Source organism: Pyrenophora tritici-repentis, chromosome 10, assembly GCF_003171515.1.
Source record: "Pyrenophora tritici-repentis strain M4 chromosome 10, whole genome shotgun sequence".
Lineage (NCBI taxonomy): Eukaryota > Fungi > Ascomycota > Dothideomycetes > Pleosporales > Pleosporaceae > Pyrenophora > Pyrenophora tritici-repentis.
The window spans coordinates 726325-742997 of NC_089399.1; the positions used below are offsets into that span (position 1 = coordinate 726325).

Genomic DNA, 16673 nt, shown 5'->3' on the forward strand with positions numbered 1-16673 from the left:
ACAGCTGCCTCGATTCGCCCAGCGCCTGGTGTCGACCCATCAACGTACCCGACCCGACCCACTCCGCGCGAAAGCTCTCATGCAATTGCAAGAGGTCCGCTTACTGTTGTGGAGTGCAGCAACTGTACTATTAATCCATGTTAGCTACAGCAGTCCTCATTCCTCCCATTCCATATACCAAGAATCGAAAAAATATACATACATAACTGCCACATTCCGAGTCACTTCCACACCTCCAGCCTGGGATGTACCCGGTCCCCGATGGGCTTAGCCCTGCACCACAAGGGTAGGATGTGGGACGATCGCAAAACCCGCCAGTGCATGCCGCGGGCGCGAGGAGACCAAAGACGCAATTTACCTGTACCTGTGCCTGACACACCCCAGCGGCAGCAAGGAGAACGAGAAGAGGTTGGAAGTGCATGGCAAACTTTGTTACTCCTGTAGTTGAGATAGGACAGTAGGATCGATGGTTTAGGCAGGGTACTGAGGTATTTCAAGGATTGTGAAAAAGATGGTGGTATGATTGGAATAAAAATCAGAGGGTCTGCGCAGGCGCTCTTTTATATCTACTCTCTCTCTCTCTCTCTCTCTCTCTCTCTGCTTACTCTCTAAGCTTTTTTAAAGTGGCCGAAATCCTTTGCTTACCACCGGCTTTTGCTTATGCCCTTCTCTTGTACTTGCCAAACTTGGGGGTAATTAAAAGCAGAATAATCCCTCACACCATACCAAGTCCTATCACCCACTGTGCGGCAACACCAATGTTCGCTTACCAGGTCGGCGGAATGAAGTATCTTGATACGTCGTTCTTTGGAGTTGCTGCTCGGCAATGCCCCAGGTCTGTGCTAAGTGCCGCCGATGCTAAGTTAAGTTAGCCGATCAGCTATTCGTGTACCGTTAGTCAACGTTGTTTGTAGAACCCATTGAGCTGGCGGAAGCTCATTATTTTTCGACTTCATATTTTTGTAGTTTGAAAAACTTCTTCGTAGAATACCAAAAATTCAAATCACACGTTGTTCTTTCCAGTGAGCAACACGAGGTACCTAGGTAGGTAGGATGGGACCGATTGTGATCGACACCTTTTCTCTCGTCATAGATACTAGAAGCGGCTACAATCAACGGAAACCTGAGGTCTAGACCTACACAGTAAGTCTGGGAAACCGGAAAGAATCAACACACAAATAGAACAACACTTCTATCATGGCAGAAACACCTCATCCTCCAGAAACCGATTCGAAAACCTTCGTACCTGCTCGTCAAACTTGCCCTTTCCTACTCATAGCAACCTGCTTAGAAAAGATCGCATGGACCCCCTTACCGCTATCACACCGTACCTAGCCAAGCTTCCGCTCTGTTCCGGTTCCTACGCCCAAGGTCAGCTTGTTCGATCGTCCACCCGGGTGTCAAAATGAAATTGACATACTAGTGTACAAAGCCCACTGTAGTCGCCAGACCACGCCTGACTATCATGTGCTTAACCCACACTGTCAAGTATTTTATGATACCCAGGTGCATTACAAATCTATCCCACCATACCCACTTCACGAAACCCCGACCCTCTTACCTAGAACGAAAATGTGCTTTCATCCCCGCCAAGTCTTCTAGCAGCATTGTCACTGTCCACATGAGTCAGCTTCCCTAGGCTGCACAGTCCGCAACAATCAATTAAGTGGGTCCTAGAAGGTTCAGATTGGATTGATTGATTACCGCTTTAAGCCTAGTAGTTACCTATAGGAGTTTAAGCCCTACCTAGATAGGTAAGTGGGTCTAGGAGAGTGACCGGATTGAATTGATTGTTGCGGAGTCTAGTAGGCTGGAACTAAAATCACTATACACACTTGCTGAAGGCAATCGTCGTCCATGGAACACCTAGCAGTGATACCTGTTATATGGCGAGGTGATGATGGTACATCATAGTCGCAACATGGGCCTGATATTCGTTCACCGCATGTTTTCTTTGGATGATCATAATTCCAGCCCTCCGATTAGCTAGTGCATGATGCCTGGCACATGTCCGTCGCAGCTAGGAGAACGGGAAGAGCTTGAAAGTGCACGATGAAGTCATTGATACTATCGAATTAAAGAGATGAGAGTAGATGACGGTCATGGTTGGAAGTTCCGAATGTACTAGCAAGCGCTTTATTGAATACACTCGTTACCCCTCGTTACCCCTCGTTACACGTACCACGCCCCCTCTTTCTCATGCCTTCTCTTTGACTTGACCGCCAGATCCCGTTAAACGCTCATTCCTCTGTCCCCCTGCCCAAATACGTTGATGACTGTGATATCTTTCAATTTCTTACCATCGATAAGTTTCACCAAGTATCCCTGCTCTTGTACCTATGCCCCTTTTCTTTCGTGTAATGAAACATCGTAACCGCCGGCCCACCCCCCAAATATCATGATCGCTTTGTTCACTCCAAGCAAACGACTAGCCCAGGTGACCTGCTTCGCGAAACTTCTCGCGTGGTAGTATAGGTCGCTTATGCCTACTCTTCCTAATAACTGCAGCATTGCCACTATTTATCCAAGTTAGCTATCTTATTCGTATTTATTCCACTAGATCAGAAGATGTATATACCGTTTGTACGCAATCGCTGTCAGTACTACAAGCCATCGGCGCATCTGGTGTATGACTGTAATACTTTGCTTTGGTATACCCGTGGCATACACCAACTGGGGCGTAACTAGAGCATTCCCTAAGGACTTCTGGGAACAGACATGGCCCGGTTGACTGAGTGCCTTGGCTGCATTTTTCCGCGGGGGCTGCATGACATGCGCCAACGGCAGCAAGGAGGACGATGAGAGATTGGAGATGCATGGTGAGGTCGTTCGTTCTTGGGTAGTACAGAGTGGAGAGCAAAGGTGGTAATATACCCTAGATATATTGATTTATATTGAAAAAAAATGAGGACAATGATGATTTAGATGTTCGATAGCAAGTTGTGATCTTTCCCTAGAGAGCAGTGTTCCCAAGGTCTTTATACAACACCCTACTTACTTTTTCATACCTCTCTAACCGTCTCTCTTATGGGCCTCAATCCGGTAGACTTTCCTGCCATATTGGCGAAAACTCGGTGCTTACTATGATGTCTTTGATGGTCCTTGCCGCCGGTTCGGCGCCATTTCCCCGCTTCTGCTTACCCCCATTTTCCAACACTCATCACTGTCGAACCCTTTTCCCACCTATGGTATGTAGTTACTGCAAAAATCGGTATCGCCATATTCTCGCGCCCTGGAGCTACCGATTTTTTTATCTCCACAAACACGCACATCACACCTTTTGTCGCCGCATGGTCCTACTCCTTCTCAAGTTTCGCAATCACCACATATCAATCTCGCACACAAAAAAAGGAGGTACAGCACAATACTAAGAGATTGAGACGGTGTAACCTACTTGCCCTTGAAGAAGGAACCGGTTGGCCATACAGTGACCAAGCAACTAACTACTACTACTGGGTCTTTGCCAACACGAACCGATCGCACCAACCAACCAACAACCTACCTGGCTACCTACCAATCAGTCCAACAGCCTACCAACCAGCCAGCCAAAAACGACCAACGCAGATCCCCTCACACCCTTGCTTTCCCATATCGGTGGCCTACCCCACCAGTAACACCGCAATCCACCCCCCGTTAGTAAACCGCTGCATACTTAATCCAACTTCCCACTAGAAGCGCAGAGAGCAAACGAGTCATACCCAGTGCACTCCGTCAGTGTTCGTTTTTGTACAACGGTACAGTGCCTTTGAGAAAGTGAGGGTTATGCTAAGACTGTCCAGTCTCGCATGCAGGCGCTCCTACAGTGAGCGTGCATAGTTTACTATGCAGGAACAAGACCCAGTAATCCTTGACTTACCACATTAGTTAGATTTCCGTCACTCTCGTGGACTTTAATTCCTGGTGTCTTACTACGGGTAGCATCTCTGCTTCTGTAAAGCAATGATAAAGCCACTCACAATCTGATAAGTTTCCAGCGACCAGACGGCAATGCAGTTTTTACTCAAACCAGTTGATATGTTCGGCCCGATACTGTAGCCAGAGTGAATCGCCGCTTCTAGACGCTGTACCTGCCTAGGTGGGTAACCTCGCATCCCGGCGATCGATCTGACGCACGGCAGGGCCCGGCAGGTACCTGTCGGATCGTGCGATGCCCAGATTCCCAACTACTCCACTAGCCGTGCCGTTTTTCGGAATAGCCGGTCGGCATTTTTACCCGTTCCCGTCATCGCCGTACTGTCATACAGGTCATGTGATTCAGTGAGGCTGCCCAGCACGTGGGTGAGAATCGTGTTGGATTTGCATTTGAATCCGTCGTTTTCTTGTGATACCCATGGTGATATTGTCAGCATTGCACACCGTACCTAGGCGTTTCCCTTCGAGGTATTGTTGGTTTAGGCGAGAGCCGTTGAGCTGGCGATTGCGACGTTGTCCAACTTCTGCATCGAGCGATAGACCCATTCTGCTTGCATAGCTCAACCGCCCATGAATGACTTTGTATTCGTGCTAGTTTGCTAAATGTCTGGCAACAAGACTTCCTATTTCGTTTGTGAAGAACTTTGGCGTAGAGATACGCTAACTTCGAGGCTTCTAGAACGTCACCACCTGGGCACCATATCCGGCCTTTGTTCGCACCATACCACACCAAACCCTCCAATGGCACCTACTAAGCTCACCAGAACCCGCCCTAACCCATTCGCCGGTATCTAGGCAGCCCAGTAGCATAGGTCGGCTTCAGTACTGCCTAGGTATGTTATTGTACTTCAGGCTGAATATTAGATGCAACAACAACAACTACCACATACTGCGTCTGTTCCGCACCAGCAAAAAAAAACGCATCCGCACCTGCACCTAGCCAAAGCCACTCCAAAAACCCCATCTATCCATCCGCATGCACATCCGCATCCGCATCCGCTCCTCTGCATATGCAACCAACCCTTTACCCCACTATCGCTCCAACACTAAACACGGCGACGGAGAACCTTGCACTCACCTCATTAGCTAGCTACCGGTATTCTAGTTCGGTAGCCCCCAAGAACGCCACACACGTAGCGAACGACGTTCGCTACAATCGACAGCGTAGTCCGTGCGCCTTCCTAACGCGGGTATACGATACCGGCACGTGTAGGCGTAGTATGTATCACGCATGCAGGTGTACATGGGATGACTATTTTGCACATGAGACGAAAAATAGAGGAAAGTGCATAGGTCAACGGATTTTTTTCTTCGTTATTTTTTCGCTGTTATGCTTCATGCTTTTTGCGCGTGGAAGGAGAAGAAGGTTACAAGCTGAATTTCAACATTAATTTCCAAAATGTCTAAACACGATACCAAACCACATACAGCACCACACACAGCACCCACGAGATCAACGCCCCATATCCATCTAATGTACACCCACCCATGTCTTACCCTACACCACCCCACCCTAAAAATCAACCAATTCAACAAGTACATTACACACGCCATCCGCCCAGACCGAAAACGCCTTTTCCCTCAGCACACTATACCAATCATCCATGGTGTGAATTTCGCGCCACCCCTTCGAGCCCAAGGATTTAATAATGTAGCGGGGTAAATGGAGAGGCTTGTTATTGACGGCAGCAATCTTAGTGTTGAACATAGTGTTGTGAGTAACTGCAGAAGTTGGCGTCGGAAGAAAACTTGACGGATCCTCGGTTGATGGAGGATGCGTACCCGATGTGGTTGACCAAGCTTCGCCTGTCGTGTTGGACTCCTCGCGATGCACATGCTCAGCTTGTAGCGCGTTCGCTGCTGCAGCCAGTCCGCGCAGGTTCTCGGTTCCGGGTTCGCCTTCTTTACACGCGGGTGTAGTTTTGAGCTCAGGGCATTTGTCTTGGGCTCTTTGTAGTAGTTCATTGACGTCCCTTGTGAAGTCGATGTAGTCGTAAAAGGCCAAATGTGCTCGAGGTTCAGCGGCGATGCGCTTCTCGTCGAGCTTGGTGCCTGGTCTGCTCCCACAAGAGGCAAGCACAAGGAAGATGTTGATTCGCGAAAGGTTTGGCTCGATAGGGTTATCTGTGAGCAGCTGCACAGGTTAGCTATGTAAGTAATGTAAGGCTTGGAAATACTCCACTTACCTTCAAACTCGACTGTACAGGTGTGCTAATATCTGTCTTTTGTTTCAAATCTGCGAACCCTTTTTGTTTCCGCACAGTATATGGTAGAGAGGAAGTAGTGACTCCATTTTTCGGCGAAGTCGGTGATAAATGCTGGAGCTGGTGACTGAGATTGGGATCGTAAGCTGGTTGCAAGGGCTGCTCAACCCCGTTCCCATGAACGTCCGCAGCTTCCACACTATCCTCGTCTTTCTTCTTAGCACCACCCTTCCTTGTCTCGACCGCATATTGTCGCTGTCGCTCGTTTGTGACCATGCGTCTCATGAGGGGAGTAACAAGACTAATAATCTTGTTGCCATCCCTCGGCCATGTCAGTCTATCACCAATACCAGGCGTCTTCTCTTCCCCCAAAGCACGTGCAGCCTCTATAGTATCCCTCTTCCCCGGCTTCTCGACATGCTCCCCAAAGAACTGCTCCCCCACTCCATTATTCAGAAAGTCACGGACGCAATTGAACAGTCGCAGCTTAACCATATCGGTATCGCCTTTGCCACGGTTTCCCACACAGGTCTGCCGTTCAGGATGTGACTTGTCGAGCATGTAGGATTTGGCTAGGGATTGGAGTTGTAGGAAACTCTCCGGGCTGAGCTGAAGGGAAATGAAGAGCTTCGACATGGGAGGACGGGTGTACTTGCGGGCAGTCTTTTCGGAAGAGCGACGGAAGAGAGCAGCGGCGGAATGCACACCTGCAGCGCGTGCATCATTCAGCAGAGTCTCGCTGGAAGGCAGGACACTGCTATCAGCAGAGTTGCCCCGACTGTCCCGATCTCCGTTTTGAAGCTGTGGGTCCGTAAGCTCACCAACTCTCCGTCGTTTGGTGTACACAGGGTCCTGGTCATGATGGGAAACATCCTCAGGAGAATGGGTGACCCTTTTTCTCTTGCCCCGACCCTGTGTCTGAGTACTTTCTGGTACCGAACTGTCAAGATCCATAGCCTCGGCAGCTTGGCCTGCAGCTGTTGCAGCTTCCAGCAGCTCAACCAAATTATGATTTTCCTCCATTGTATGATCGTCCGTTGTCTGACGAGCAGTATGTGCAGCGTATAAATGTGGGTTGAGATGATGGTCAAGCGGTGACGCGACAGCAGCGGGGCCAGAGAGGTCATATTCGTCTTCTGCAGTCACGAATTGGGGCTGTACAGCGTTTGCATTGTTGGGCGTGGTGATGAACTGGCCGGAGCGCATCTGGTAATATGGTGCGTTTGCCGCCATCGTGGCTCGTATCCCCCGAGATCAGACGGATTGTAGGGTAGGGGTCAAACAAGGCTGTGTAGAGTCGGATGAATGAGCTGCCAATGCACCAATGTAAGTGTCTGGATCAGGACGTGAGAAGAAGTGATTCTATGCAAGTTGGATTGGGATGACTCGGTCAGACATGCCGTCGAGAGTAACATCGAAGCTCTTTTGTATGTAGCTTCCCACAAGGTTTGGTTTGACATCGAAGCAGATACATGGTTTGCGGTTTGAGCGCTGGACGGCACTGTTTGCGATTTGTTCAAGAAAGTAGAGCATGGGTTGATCCGAGGGGAAGAGGGCAGAGCGCAGTTTGTCCCATATCGGGCGTGGAATTTGGCACAGAGGGGCAGACGATGAGGATCCTGGGCTGGTTTGACACGCAAGAGTAGAAAATAGACCAGCAGACGATTGCGCACCTGACTTGGGATGCTGGCGTTTGCTGTCGTGTGTCAACGACAAGCGGCCGACCAGCGGGCCAAGGTCTGTCGCGGCGGGGATGGGCGTGCGTGCGTTTGGTTGGTTTGTGTTGTTTGGATCGTGACGCGCGAACATGTGACTCGACGGCACTGGGCGATTAGCTAAGCCACCCAAATATGCACCACAACAAGTTGATGGGCAGGGAAAAAGGCAGGTATGGCGATGCATGACATTCACGAACCTTGCACATCAAAGCAAAGCTGAATTACAGATTTTGATAGTGTATGTTAGGTCTAGCAATCTACAGCATCATATGCAACGGACTCCAAACTCCAGGGATATCTTATAAATCAAAACTAAAAACCATCACCCTCTTTCCATTCCCTCCCCGCTTCCAAAGCTCGATTCCGCGGATCCTGTCCCCGAATCTCCGCCTCATGCTTCAACTTATCTAATATAGGCTGCAATCGATTGATTTCCTTCATGTACTCCTCCGACTCGCCTGGTTGAGGTATTTCGAGCGTCTTCAACGCCTCCTCGTCACCGTTCCTCCGGGCATCTTCTATGGCAAAGCTTTTCTCATCCCATTCCTTGAGCCTTTCTCTCTGGTCGTTGAATTCGGTCTGAAGAGCCAAGAAGTTTGCATATTCCTCTTCGCCACCAAAACATGCCCCATACTGATCACAGAGACAAATGTGTTCCTTGGGACAGTTTATATTTTGGCCCGTGAAAACAAATTGCCAAACATATTCCCAGATGCGACCGCTGAGATAGTCGGGCAGTTGCGTGTTGAACATCCAATCGCGGTACCAGACGTATTGTGCATATGGCCTTGCTTGTATGCGTTCTCTCGAAAGGGCAAACTGGGCGCAGCATGGTTGCGCAAGGACGGTGGGTACCTCGTCGAGAGGGAAGAGCTCACTCCAGGACTTTGCGAGGAGTACCTCTTCTGGCTTTTGGCCGTCGACGTTTGTAGCGCCAGGATGCATCCAGGCCGGGCAACCAGGTTCCCACTTGCACCTCATATTTACATAGCCTTCTCTCCAGACGCGCGGTCGACTAAGTCGAGTTACGAGGAGATGTGCGTCCTTCTCGAGCATGTCGTCGTTGTGCCATGCCAACTGATGCGCGTGCATGAAAATGGCGACGTCGGGGAGGTTATCGTAGTTGTCAATGATCCATGACAAGTAAATCATGACTTCGTGGCCCTTATTCTTCGGAGGGTGTAACGGGGCGGTCGGGTCGTCGGCGACATAAATAGCCGTTTCCTGCTCCGGCATCAATTCTCGTATCCAATCCACATTCTCCTTTTTCGTCTTCGCAATAACCAGAGTCGACGTGTAATTATGGCCAGCTGGCATTGGCGAGCCTGACTTGAACACGGGCTTGGGATTCCAATTCGCATAGTCCGGATCGCTGTTTTTGCCTTGTGACAAGTCGGCGCTACCAGAGCTCGAAGGTGGCGCATTGCTTCCGACGTGATCTCCTAGTCCGACATGCTGTGGTAAGCCTCTCCAGGCTTCGCTATTGTGTATGTCCGAGAAGTAGAAGGCGATTACGAATATGGATCCGAGGAGCGCGAGGAGCGGAATCGCGTTTCTTCGGCTCATGATGTGAAAATAAGGGATGCGCAAGAGGAGTAAAGTCGAGGGTCGGAACAGTTGTCTCCTACACTTTGCAGTGTCAGTCGGCCATATTCACGCGCCCGGTGCTTGTTGTGCTCACGGTGGAGTCGCCGCGCGGCGCGAGAGGTCAGGGAGAAAGATCCGGAGTCAGCAGCCGGCCCCCCTTGGGATAAAGATAACGTTGCAGGATCAATACTGGGGGAACACACAATTGTACAAGACATCGAGGCCGTCACACTTGCGGTCCCCCTCCAAGGGACCGCAATGGCTGGCCACCCTTGACGTAGCTGGAAGTTGACCCCAAAGACGGCCCGCTAACGCCTCCAGGCCTGTCTTACATCCCTGTGTACCAACTCCTAGCCTGCATCGTCGTCCGAGTTAGGGCCGCGAGCGGGTCCCTAGGTAGATCACCAGGAGCAGCTCTAGCATTTAGCCAGGTACAAGCGTTACAAGCATTTCAGCTTGTAAATACATCACCATAAGCAGAGAGAGCGAGAGAAGCGAGTGCAGAGGATCAAAAGCATGCATTATACACTATCTAAATGAGCACTGCCAATCACGTAAAACAAGCCTGAGCCTGAAACCCATCGGGCTGCTACTGCTGCTTACTTTTTGCTGGTTTGTTTGTTTGCTTGTCGACTGATCAAAGGGAGTCGAAGTCATGGAGCCAAGATCATAGTGGCTTATCCATGACCCAAGCAATAAGCAATACGACGATGCAAAACCTAAATCCAAGGTGGAAAAGCAGAACTTCGTAAAAGGTGGACGCATGTCTTCCATACGGTCGACGATCAGGATGGGCGTTGTGTTGTTGAGCAAGACACGCGCGACAAAAAGGGAAGTGACACAAACGAAACTTGGGGGGGGGGAATGCACGCACCTGCAGCTGTACCTTACTGCCAAAACCCAGACACGCAGCATCTGGCCCCGTTTGCGTTGAGCAAACGCGACGCGTCAGCAAGCTATCGTCACGGATTCCGACAGGGCACAAAGAATCGATTGCAAAGCAATCTGCTTGTTCCGGCTATCGATGCATCTTAAGCAAGCGTGACATGTTGGTGCGAAAGATACATTGCGACATATCTGTGATAGTCCAAGGGGGATAATCTTAAGCCCTTTCTAGTTACGGGGTCGGGGGCTGTGCTGGCAAGTCGCGGTCATGGTGGATGATAGTAAGAGTATTTAGACAGTGCTGGTCATGCGGAAGGTGGTGTGGACTGGTTACTGGACGTCCAGGTTGCATCGAGAGGCAGTAGATAGAAGTACAATTTGGTGGCGATCAAGACGACTGGTGCTCCCAAGGGCTATAGACGTCGCCCCGAAAGCATTTACCGAAGTGCTGAACCGTTTCTCCAAGGAAAATACCGAGCCGACCAAGGGCTAGGAAGATGTCGAGCTGCAAGATGGCAGACTGGGGAGAGTGCTACCTTGCGCTGCTGCGAACCATATCGAAGAACTTTTTGTCGACCACTTTCCTTCTGTATGCGTGCGAAAGCCGAATTAAACTGAACCCAGTGAAGTAGCCAAAGGACTACAGAAGTGAAGTGCTGAGAGATAGAGAGGCGCCAAACCGAGGAAGTCATACGAACCCTAACTTAGTACCGCTTGGGTTCTGCCTGGGTCAGCTGGGGAGCTAGCGGTATGAGCGATCGTAGTCACCCTCGTACGAGCGTCCTCCACCACCGCCGCCGTACGCCTCACGCGGGGGAGGAGCATCGTAGGCACCAGCAGCTGGAGGAGGAGGCCTGTCGTAGTAGCCGCCTCCGCCGCCTCCGCCGCGACGGTCATCGCGTCCACTATCCCTACCACCGTCCCTGCCGCCGTAGCTGCGGTCAGAGGCATAGCGGTCAACACCACGGGGACCATAGTCGTCACGACGGCCGCCGCCGCCATAGCCACGATCATCGTACCGTGAGCCACGAGAGCCGTAGTCGTCACGTCGGCCGTATCCGCCGCGGCGGTCATCTGAGTAGCGATCACCGTAGCCGCGAGGGCCGCCTCGTCCACCACGTCCACCGAACTCTGCCAGGCCGTTAGTGCATCACGCAGGAATGGGTTAGAGTAAGCAGACTTACCACGCTTGGGAGGACCGTAGTACTTGCCCGGAGTGGGTGTGCGAGGACGCGCGCGGCGCGCCTTCTCGATGCTCAGTGTGCGACCCTGATGAACCTCGCCCTGTAGACCTTCCTTGGCAGCATCAGCCTGCTCCGACGTGACCATCTTGACGAATCCGAAGCCGCGAGACTCCTTGGTGTGAGGGTCGCGCATGATGTTGCATTGCTCGACCTCGCCGTACTTTTCAAAGAGACGCGTGACCTCGTCCTCGCTGAGCGTGGGATGGATTCCCGTCACGAAGAGGTTGGAGCCCGAGTTGCGGCTCTCATCGTCGTCGTTCCTGCGCTCTGGCGGTGGGCCCCTGCGTTTGTGTTAGCTGAACAGCTTTTCATCTCGCAGCACACGCAGTCACATACCGGCTATCGCGACCTCCAGGCGAGGCACTGCGGGCACGCGCACCGTCGTCGCGACGGTCGCCACGGGGAGACCTGCTGCGGTCGCGCTCATAGCCGCGAGGCTCGTCTGCATGCCAGTCAGCATTCACATTACCAAACCAAAGGGCGGGAGACAAACCGTCGTAGCCGCGCTGTTCGTTTTCGTACTCCATGGTGATGATGGTGTCGTGGGGCGGGAGAGTTGGTGATAGTTGGTTGGTTGAGGAAAGGTGTGTTTGCTGGAGCTGGCGATTTTTTGGGAGCGGCAGGGCTGATCGACGGTAGCCGCGTCTTGGGTTAGTAAGCGTCGCGCTAGTGCTAGCAGCGCGCGGCAAGGGAGTGGAGACGACAAAAACGGGAGATGGGTGAGAGAGCGATTGTGGACGGGGTCAAGGTGTTATTTGTAGCTAAAGGCCGCGTTCGGACAAAGAAACTGCGACCCTACTCCCCCGTTCAACCGACGCAGGTGAAGCCGGCCGATAGGGGCAGCAGCCGACGCCTGGTCGCCCTGTCGGAGCCATCAACGCGCACAAACCATGCTCCTGAGGCGCCGCACCATTTTTGCCCTCAACGCGTGACGTAGCAGGCAGCATTGTTCGCAATAAACTATAACTATATTCAAGTTCACGCAGTCAATGCTGCTCCATTAACTACTCTCCGCGTAACTTCATATAATGCCCATAATCAACCAATTGCTCCCGGCCAACGTGTCCTGCTGAAACGACCCATCGAGATGCCGTAGCTTGGTCTCAGCGGCCAAGCAAACACCATGCGCCAGAAAAGTCCTCGTCTACCCACTTAAGGTAGTTATGTTACAAATGCAAAAGTTAATACAAAGCATGCCACAGAGAGTGCATGTGCAAGAAGGGTATGAAACAAGAAATAAGCATCCTCAATCACCATCCGCGCGACCGCTTCTGTCGCTTACGGGCTACCGCCTTTTTGATTGCAGCCACGTTTGAATCTGGCGTGTCAATTGGCCGCACTGGGTCAGAGTCGGCCAGACCATCCAGTTCGTCATCGTCAAGCTCGCTCAGCTCCTCGCTCATGTCTCGGAGTACCTCGCGGCCCGTGTATCGCTCCTCGTATACTGTGGTTCCGTGTATGTCAAACGTCTCCAGGTACCATGGAACGCCACCGTTACCCAGCGGGTTCAGTAGATTTTTCTCGGATCGAGGGGGAGTCAGCGGCTCAGGACGGCCATTCACCTGAGCAGAAGTTTCTGGCATGACATCGCCTTGGGACTGGCTGTTGGACACATGGAGGGCGTCTTGACCCAGCTGAATAGCGATAGCCGCCTCGTCTGCTGCCTCGTCGTGTGCGTGTGCATATCCAGCATTCTCATCTGGCGTGGGTGCAAGCTGTATCTCATCCGGTTTCTGGACAACCACGTTTGTTTCTTCCTTGTCAACTGCGACTCCCTGTACCTGTATAGAGTTCGTTTGGTCGATTTCCGTCGTCTGTCGAACAGTGCCGTCTTGTAAGTGCACGCTGGGTCTGCGTTGCAGCTTCTGGTTGAGAAGCGTCTCCAGGTCGGGCAACTTCTCGTATGGCCGGCCAGCAAGTTCGGATTCTTTGCGAATCGCCTCCTCGAAATGAGGCTGCAAGACTCTGGTGATGCGTTTGACCACCTTCTTCATCTCCTTCTGCTCGGCTGTCAAGCTGCTGTGGGATACCTTGTTCAGCTGTTCTTCTGCGTCGCCGATATTAGTGACAGCCGCGAAACCAAGTTCAGCACTCAGAACTGCTGCAACATCGTCGTTGAATGTCTGCACAGAGGTGTAGTACTTGTCGTCAAGTTTGACCTGAAGCTTGTTGAACCCTTCGGTAAAGTAACCTCTGCTATCAAGCCTGGATGATTGTTAGTAAGAGTACCATAGGCAAGGGTTGGTAACTTACGCTTGGGCTCGAGCGAGAATGGGCTGTAACAGCTGCGGGATAGGAAAGTAGATGCAGTCAACAATCTGCTGCAGTATTAGGACATCCTTGAGCTTCTCGGCTTCTCTCTGCTTGACCATCTCGCAAAGTACACGGATCTGCTCCATGTCGTCCTCAAGGCGTTCGGCAAACTCGATGCGACGTTGAAGTCGAGGCCTGCCAGCGGCGCCCATTCCTGCAAAGTTACGGCGGGTGATTTCCATGGATGAAAAGGCCTCCATCTGCAGTTGGAGGCGCTTCAGAAGGGCAGCACCACGTCGCGACTCACGCTTCAAGGTCCAATACTTGCAAGCTTCTTGCACGAACTCTTTCCGCTTGCGGACGTTGAACTTGATGAGCGTGTTTTCGACATTATGGTATACGGCCTGGGGGACTACAGGAGCTCCGGATGGCAGTCTCCAGGTCTTTGCGGACCCGCCACGCTTGCGTTTGCTGCCTGGACTCTCGTCGTCTGGCCCTTCAATGGAAGGCATGGCATGCGACGATCCGATAGAGAGAGCATATGCCTGGCTATCTGGCCATCGAATGTGCCGCATAGTGTGTCGGTAGAAGGCCTTGGCGTCTGCTATTGCGCTCTCCACGTCATATTCTCGCTTCCAGTCTGATGGGGTATGTCGGTCGCAGTACGCCTTCAATACAGTCGAGTCAAGCGGATTTGCGGACTGTGACGACTTCATACGTAAGCACAGTCTAGCCCTGCGAGCACAGGTAACATGGAAGGCCTCGAAACAAGACTTGTGCCCGCATTGGATGCATGCGCCCATCTTCTGTTTGCAGATATAACACGACTACTTTTTGTTAGTACAAGGCAACATCAAGGACGGCGCTGATCTTACCAATTTCCACCGAGTTTTCGGAACCTTTTCAACATCCTGGACTGGCTCCTGAAAGGTTGCATTGCCGAGAGAGACTTCTGGGATCCACATTGCACATAGCAGATGTGCCCACTTCATTGCCGTGGTTTGTTTGAACGCACCGTCAATGTTGGGACAGAATATGCAGCCCTGTTGAAACAGTTAATATAGGGCTAGTAAGATAGACAGGGAAAGAACCTACCGGAAGTTCACTAACGGGAGTACCGCGCCCCACTAACTGACACCGCCTACAGAGCCACTGTCCTTCTGGTATGAATGGTACGCCGTAACACTCTTGATGTACCGCCAAATCGCAGCCGTCACAAAATACTATCGCATTGGTGTTCTCACAGTCGCCATCGTCACAAATGGCACACTTGGTGTCTTGTTCCTCGCCTTGCCCAGCAGGCTCACCATTGACGGCGGCTGCACTGCTGGAACGTGGTCGATGCGTTTGAGGTGGCTTCGGGTTTGGCTTGGGTATGCCTGTCACATGTTAGCCATCGTGTCAGGAATAGATCTGCTGTATGCCGAACTTACGCTTCTCAAGCGCATGCCACTCCTTCTCAATCTGAGTGATGGTGACTTCGAAAATCGCAGGCTTGATGCCTTCTACGCCCTCCTCTTTCCGCTGCATGTTAAGTGCCTCTAGCCATCGATCGTCCTGCTCGTCCATGTCGTACTCGACACGGCCTACAGCAACAGCACCGGCAGGGCCCTCTGCCTCGGTTTGCAGGGTCAAATCTAAATCCTCTTCTATGGAGCCCTCAGGCAGCCGGATCAAACTGTTCTCAGATGGCCGTGTAAAGATCTCGCTCTCCTGGTAGCCGATGTTTGCCATTGTCTTGTCCACATAGTTGACCTTGACGCCCTCGCTCTCCTCGTGCTCTTTGAAGGGATCGACCTGGCGCACTGAGGGTTTAGGCAGGTTCAGCTTCTCCCTCGGATTCATCGTCGGAAGAGGGTTGATTCGCGGTCGCGGAGGCGATCCAAGCCCAGCGAGCATTGAATCCTTGTTGCGTGGTGGTCGGCCTGGACGTCTTTTCGGCGTGACAAATGCGCCTGAGCCGTTGACTGCTAAGTTCGCATCCTCTTGTTCAGCCGTCTCTACCTGCTGTGCCCGCAGGCCATCGAGCACGGCAGAGAGGCCACTGTCAACCGCATATTGGCCGGTAGATGAGCCATTCAGCGGAGTGCCTGAGTCGCTATCGGCAGGGCTCACGCCATCGATCAGGTCTGCCGTGTAGACGGGGAACTCGGCATCAATGTCAAGATCTGGATGGAATTCGTCCCAGGACCTCTCCTCGCGCGGCTTGTAGCCATCGTTTTGAGCCACGGCTGCGGCGACTGCAGCGGCCGAACTGGAACGCGGTCCAGCTGGCGGCCTCTCGCGTCTAGGGCGTGAATATGAAGGTGAGGCGGCAGATATGGACAAGCCTTGTCTCTCGGCGTTGAGACGTCCTACACGGCCGCGAGGACCTGTATACGCGTAGCCCCCGGGGCCAGTGCCTCCTACTGGCGTTTCCAGCCCTTCGTCATCCACGTATCTTCCCCCGCCTCCTGGTCCTCCCGGTATGTACTTGCGCCGCTTGCTGGGAGGTGCCGAGTCAGATATGTGTCGCCGCGGCGGTCGGGTGCTTCTCACGCGTTGTCGTGGAGTGTCGGGAACAGGCGCCATGTAGAGGATGCGGAATGTGTCCAGAAGCCAGCAAGGGTGAAGTTGGGCGTCGCGAAATGACGCGCCCGCGCCTATGCCGTCTGATCGAAGATACAGCAATCGCGTAATCACCGGGCAGCCAAGGTTGTCTCTACCGTGTTCATCGATTCGAGGGCCGGCGATGGGCGGTGTGCAGAGGGGCGTTGGCTGCAAGACGTGCGCGATACTGTGATGCGCCTACTTGGAGGTGCAAGCCGGGGACGTCGCATATAGTTAGCGTGCCAAGCATCAGGTGGGCTGCCTGCATGCCCCCATCTGGT

At 52.3% G+C, this 16673-nt stretch overlaps 7 protein-coding genes across 7 annotated transcripts; all 7 read right to left on the reverse strand.

Annotated features, from left to right (window-relative positions):
* Positions 1-100: 100 nt before the first annotated feature.
* Positions 101-421, reverse strand: PtrM4_041040 (uncharacterized protein; the record flags this gene model as incomplete). The annotated part of the gene is made up of 2 exons (XM_066104398.1): positions 101-127; positions 203-421. The coding sequence occupies 2 exons, from the start codon at positions 419-421 to the stop codon at positions 101-103; spliced, it is 246 nt and encodes an 81-aa protein (XP_065958962.1).
* Positions 422-2495: 2074 nt separating this feature from the next.
* PtrM4_041050 (uncharacterized protein) lies at positions 2496-2818 on the reverse strand (the record flags this gene model as incomplete). The annotated part of the gene is made up of 2 exons (XM_066104399.1): positions 2496-2516; positions 2579-2818. The coding sequence occupies 2 exons, from the start codon at positions 2816-2818 to the stop codon at positions 2496-2498; spliced, it is 261 nt and encodes an 86-aa protein (XP_065958963.1).
* Positions 2819-5425: 2607 nt separating this feature from the next.
* Positions 5426-7349, reverse strand: PtrM4_041060 (uncharacterized protein; the record flags this gene model as incomplete). Its single annotated transcript, XM_001937567.1, has 2 exons — positions 5426-6046; positions 6099-7349. 2 exons carry the CDS (start codon positions 7347-7349, stop codon positions 5426-5428), a joined length of 1872 nt encoding a protein of 623 aa, XP_001937602.1.
* A 129-nt stretch (positions 7350-7478) lies between these two features.
* Positions 7479-7925, reverse strand: PtrM4_041070 (uncharacterized protein; the record flags this gene model as incomplete). The annotated part of the gene is made up of 1 exon (XM_066104400.1): positions 7479-7925. One exon carries the CDS (start codon positions 7923-7925, stop codon positions 7479-7481), a length of 447 nt encoding a protein of 148 aa, XP_065958964.1.
* Positions 7926-8146: 221 nt separating this feature from the next.
* PtrM4_041080 (DUF3431 domain containing protein) lies at positions 8147-9400 on the reverse strand (the record flags this gene model as incomplete). The annotated part of the gene is made up of 1 exon (XM_001937566.1): positions 8147-9400. The coding sequence occupies one exon, from the start codon at positions 9398-9400 to the stop codon at positions 8147-8149; it is 1254 nt and encodes a 417-aa protein (XP_001937601.1).
* Positions 9401-11005: 1605 nt separating this feature from the next.
* PtrM4_041090 (RNA-binding protein (RRM domain)) lies at positions 11006-12077 on the reverse strand (the record flags this gene model as incomplete). The annotated part of the gene is made up of 6 exons (XM_066104401.1): positions 11006-11009; positions 11083-11146; positions 11222-11437; positions 11491-11831; positions 11887-11992; positions 12044-12077. The coding sequence occupies 6 exons, from the start codon at positions 12075-12077 to the stop codon at positions 11006-11008; spliced, it is 765 nt and encodes a 254-aa protein (XP_065958965.1).
* A 723-nt stretch (positions 12078-12800) lies between these two features.
* Positions 12801-16374, reverse strand: PtrM4_041100 (PHD zinc finger-containing protein; the record flags this gene model as incomplete). Its single annotated transcript, XM_066104402.1, has 5 exons — positions 12801-13755; positions 13804-14630; positions 14679-14846; positions 14899-15182; positions 15237-16374. The coding sequence occupies 5 exons, from the start codon at positions 16372-16374 to the stop codon at positions 12801-12803; spliced, it is 3372 nt and encodes a 1123-aa protein (XP_065958966.1).
* Positions 16375-16673: the final 299 nt, after the last annotated feature.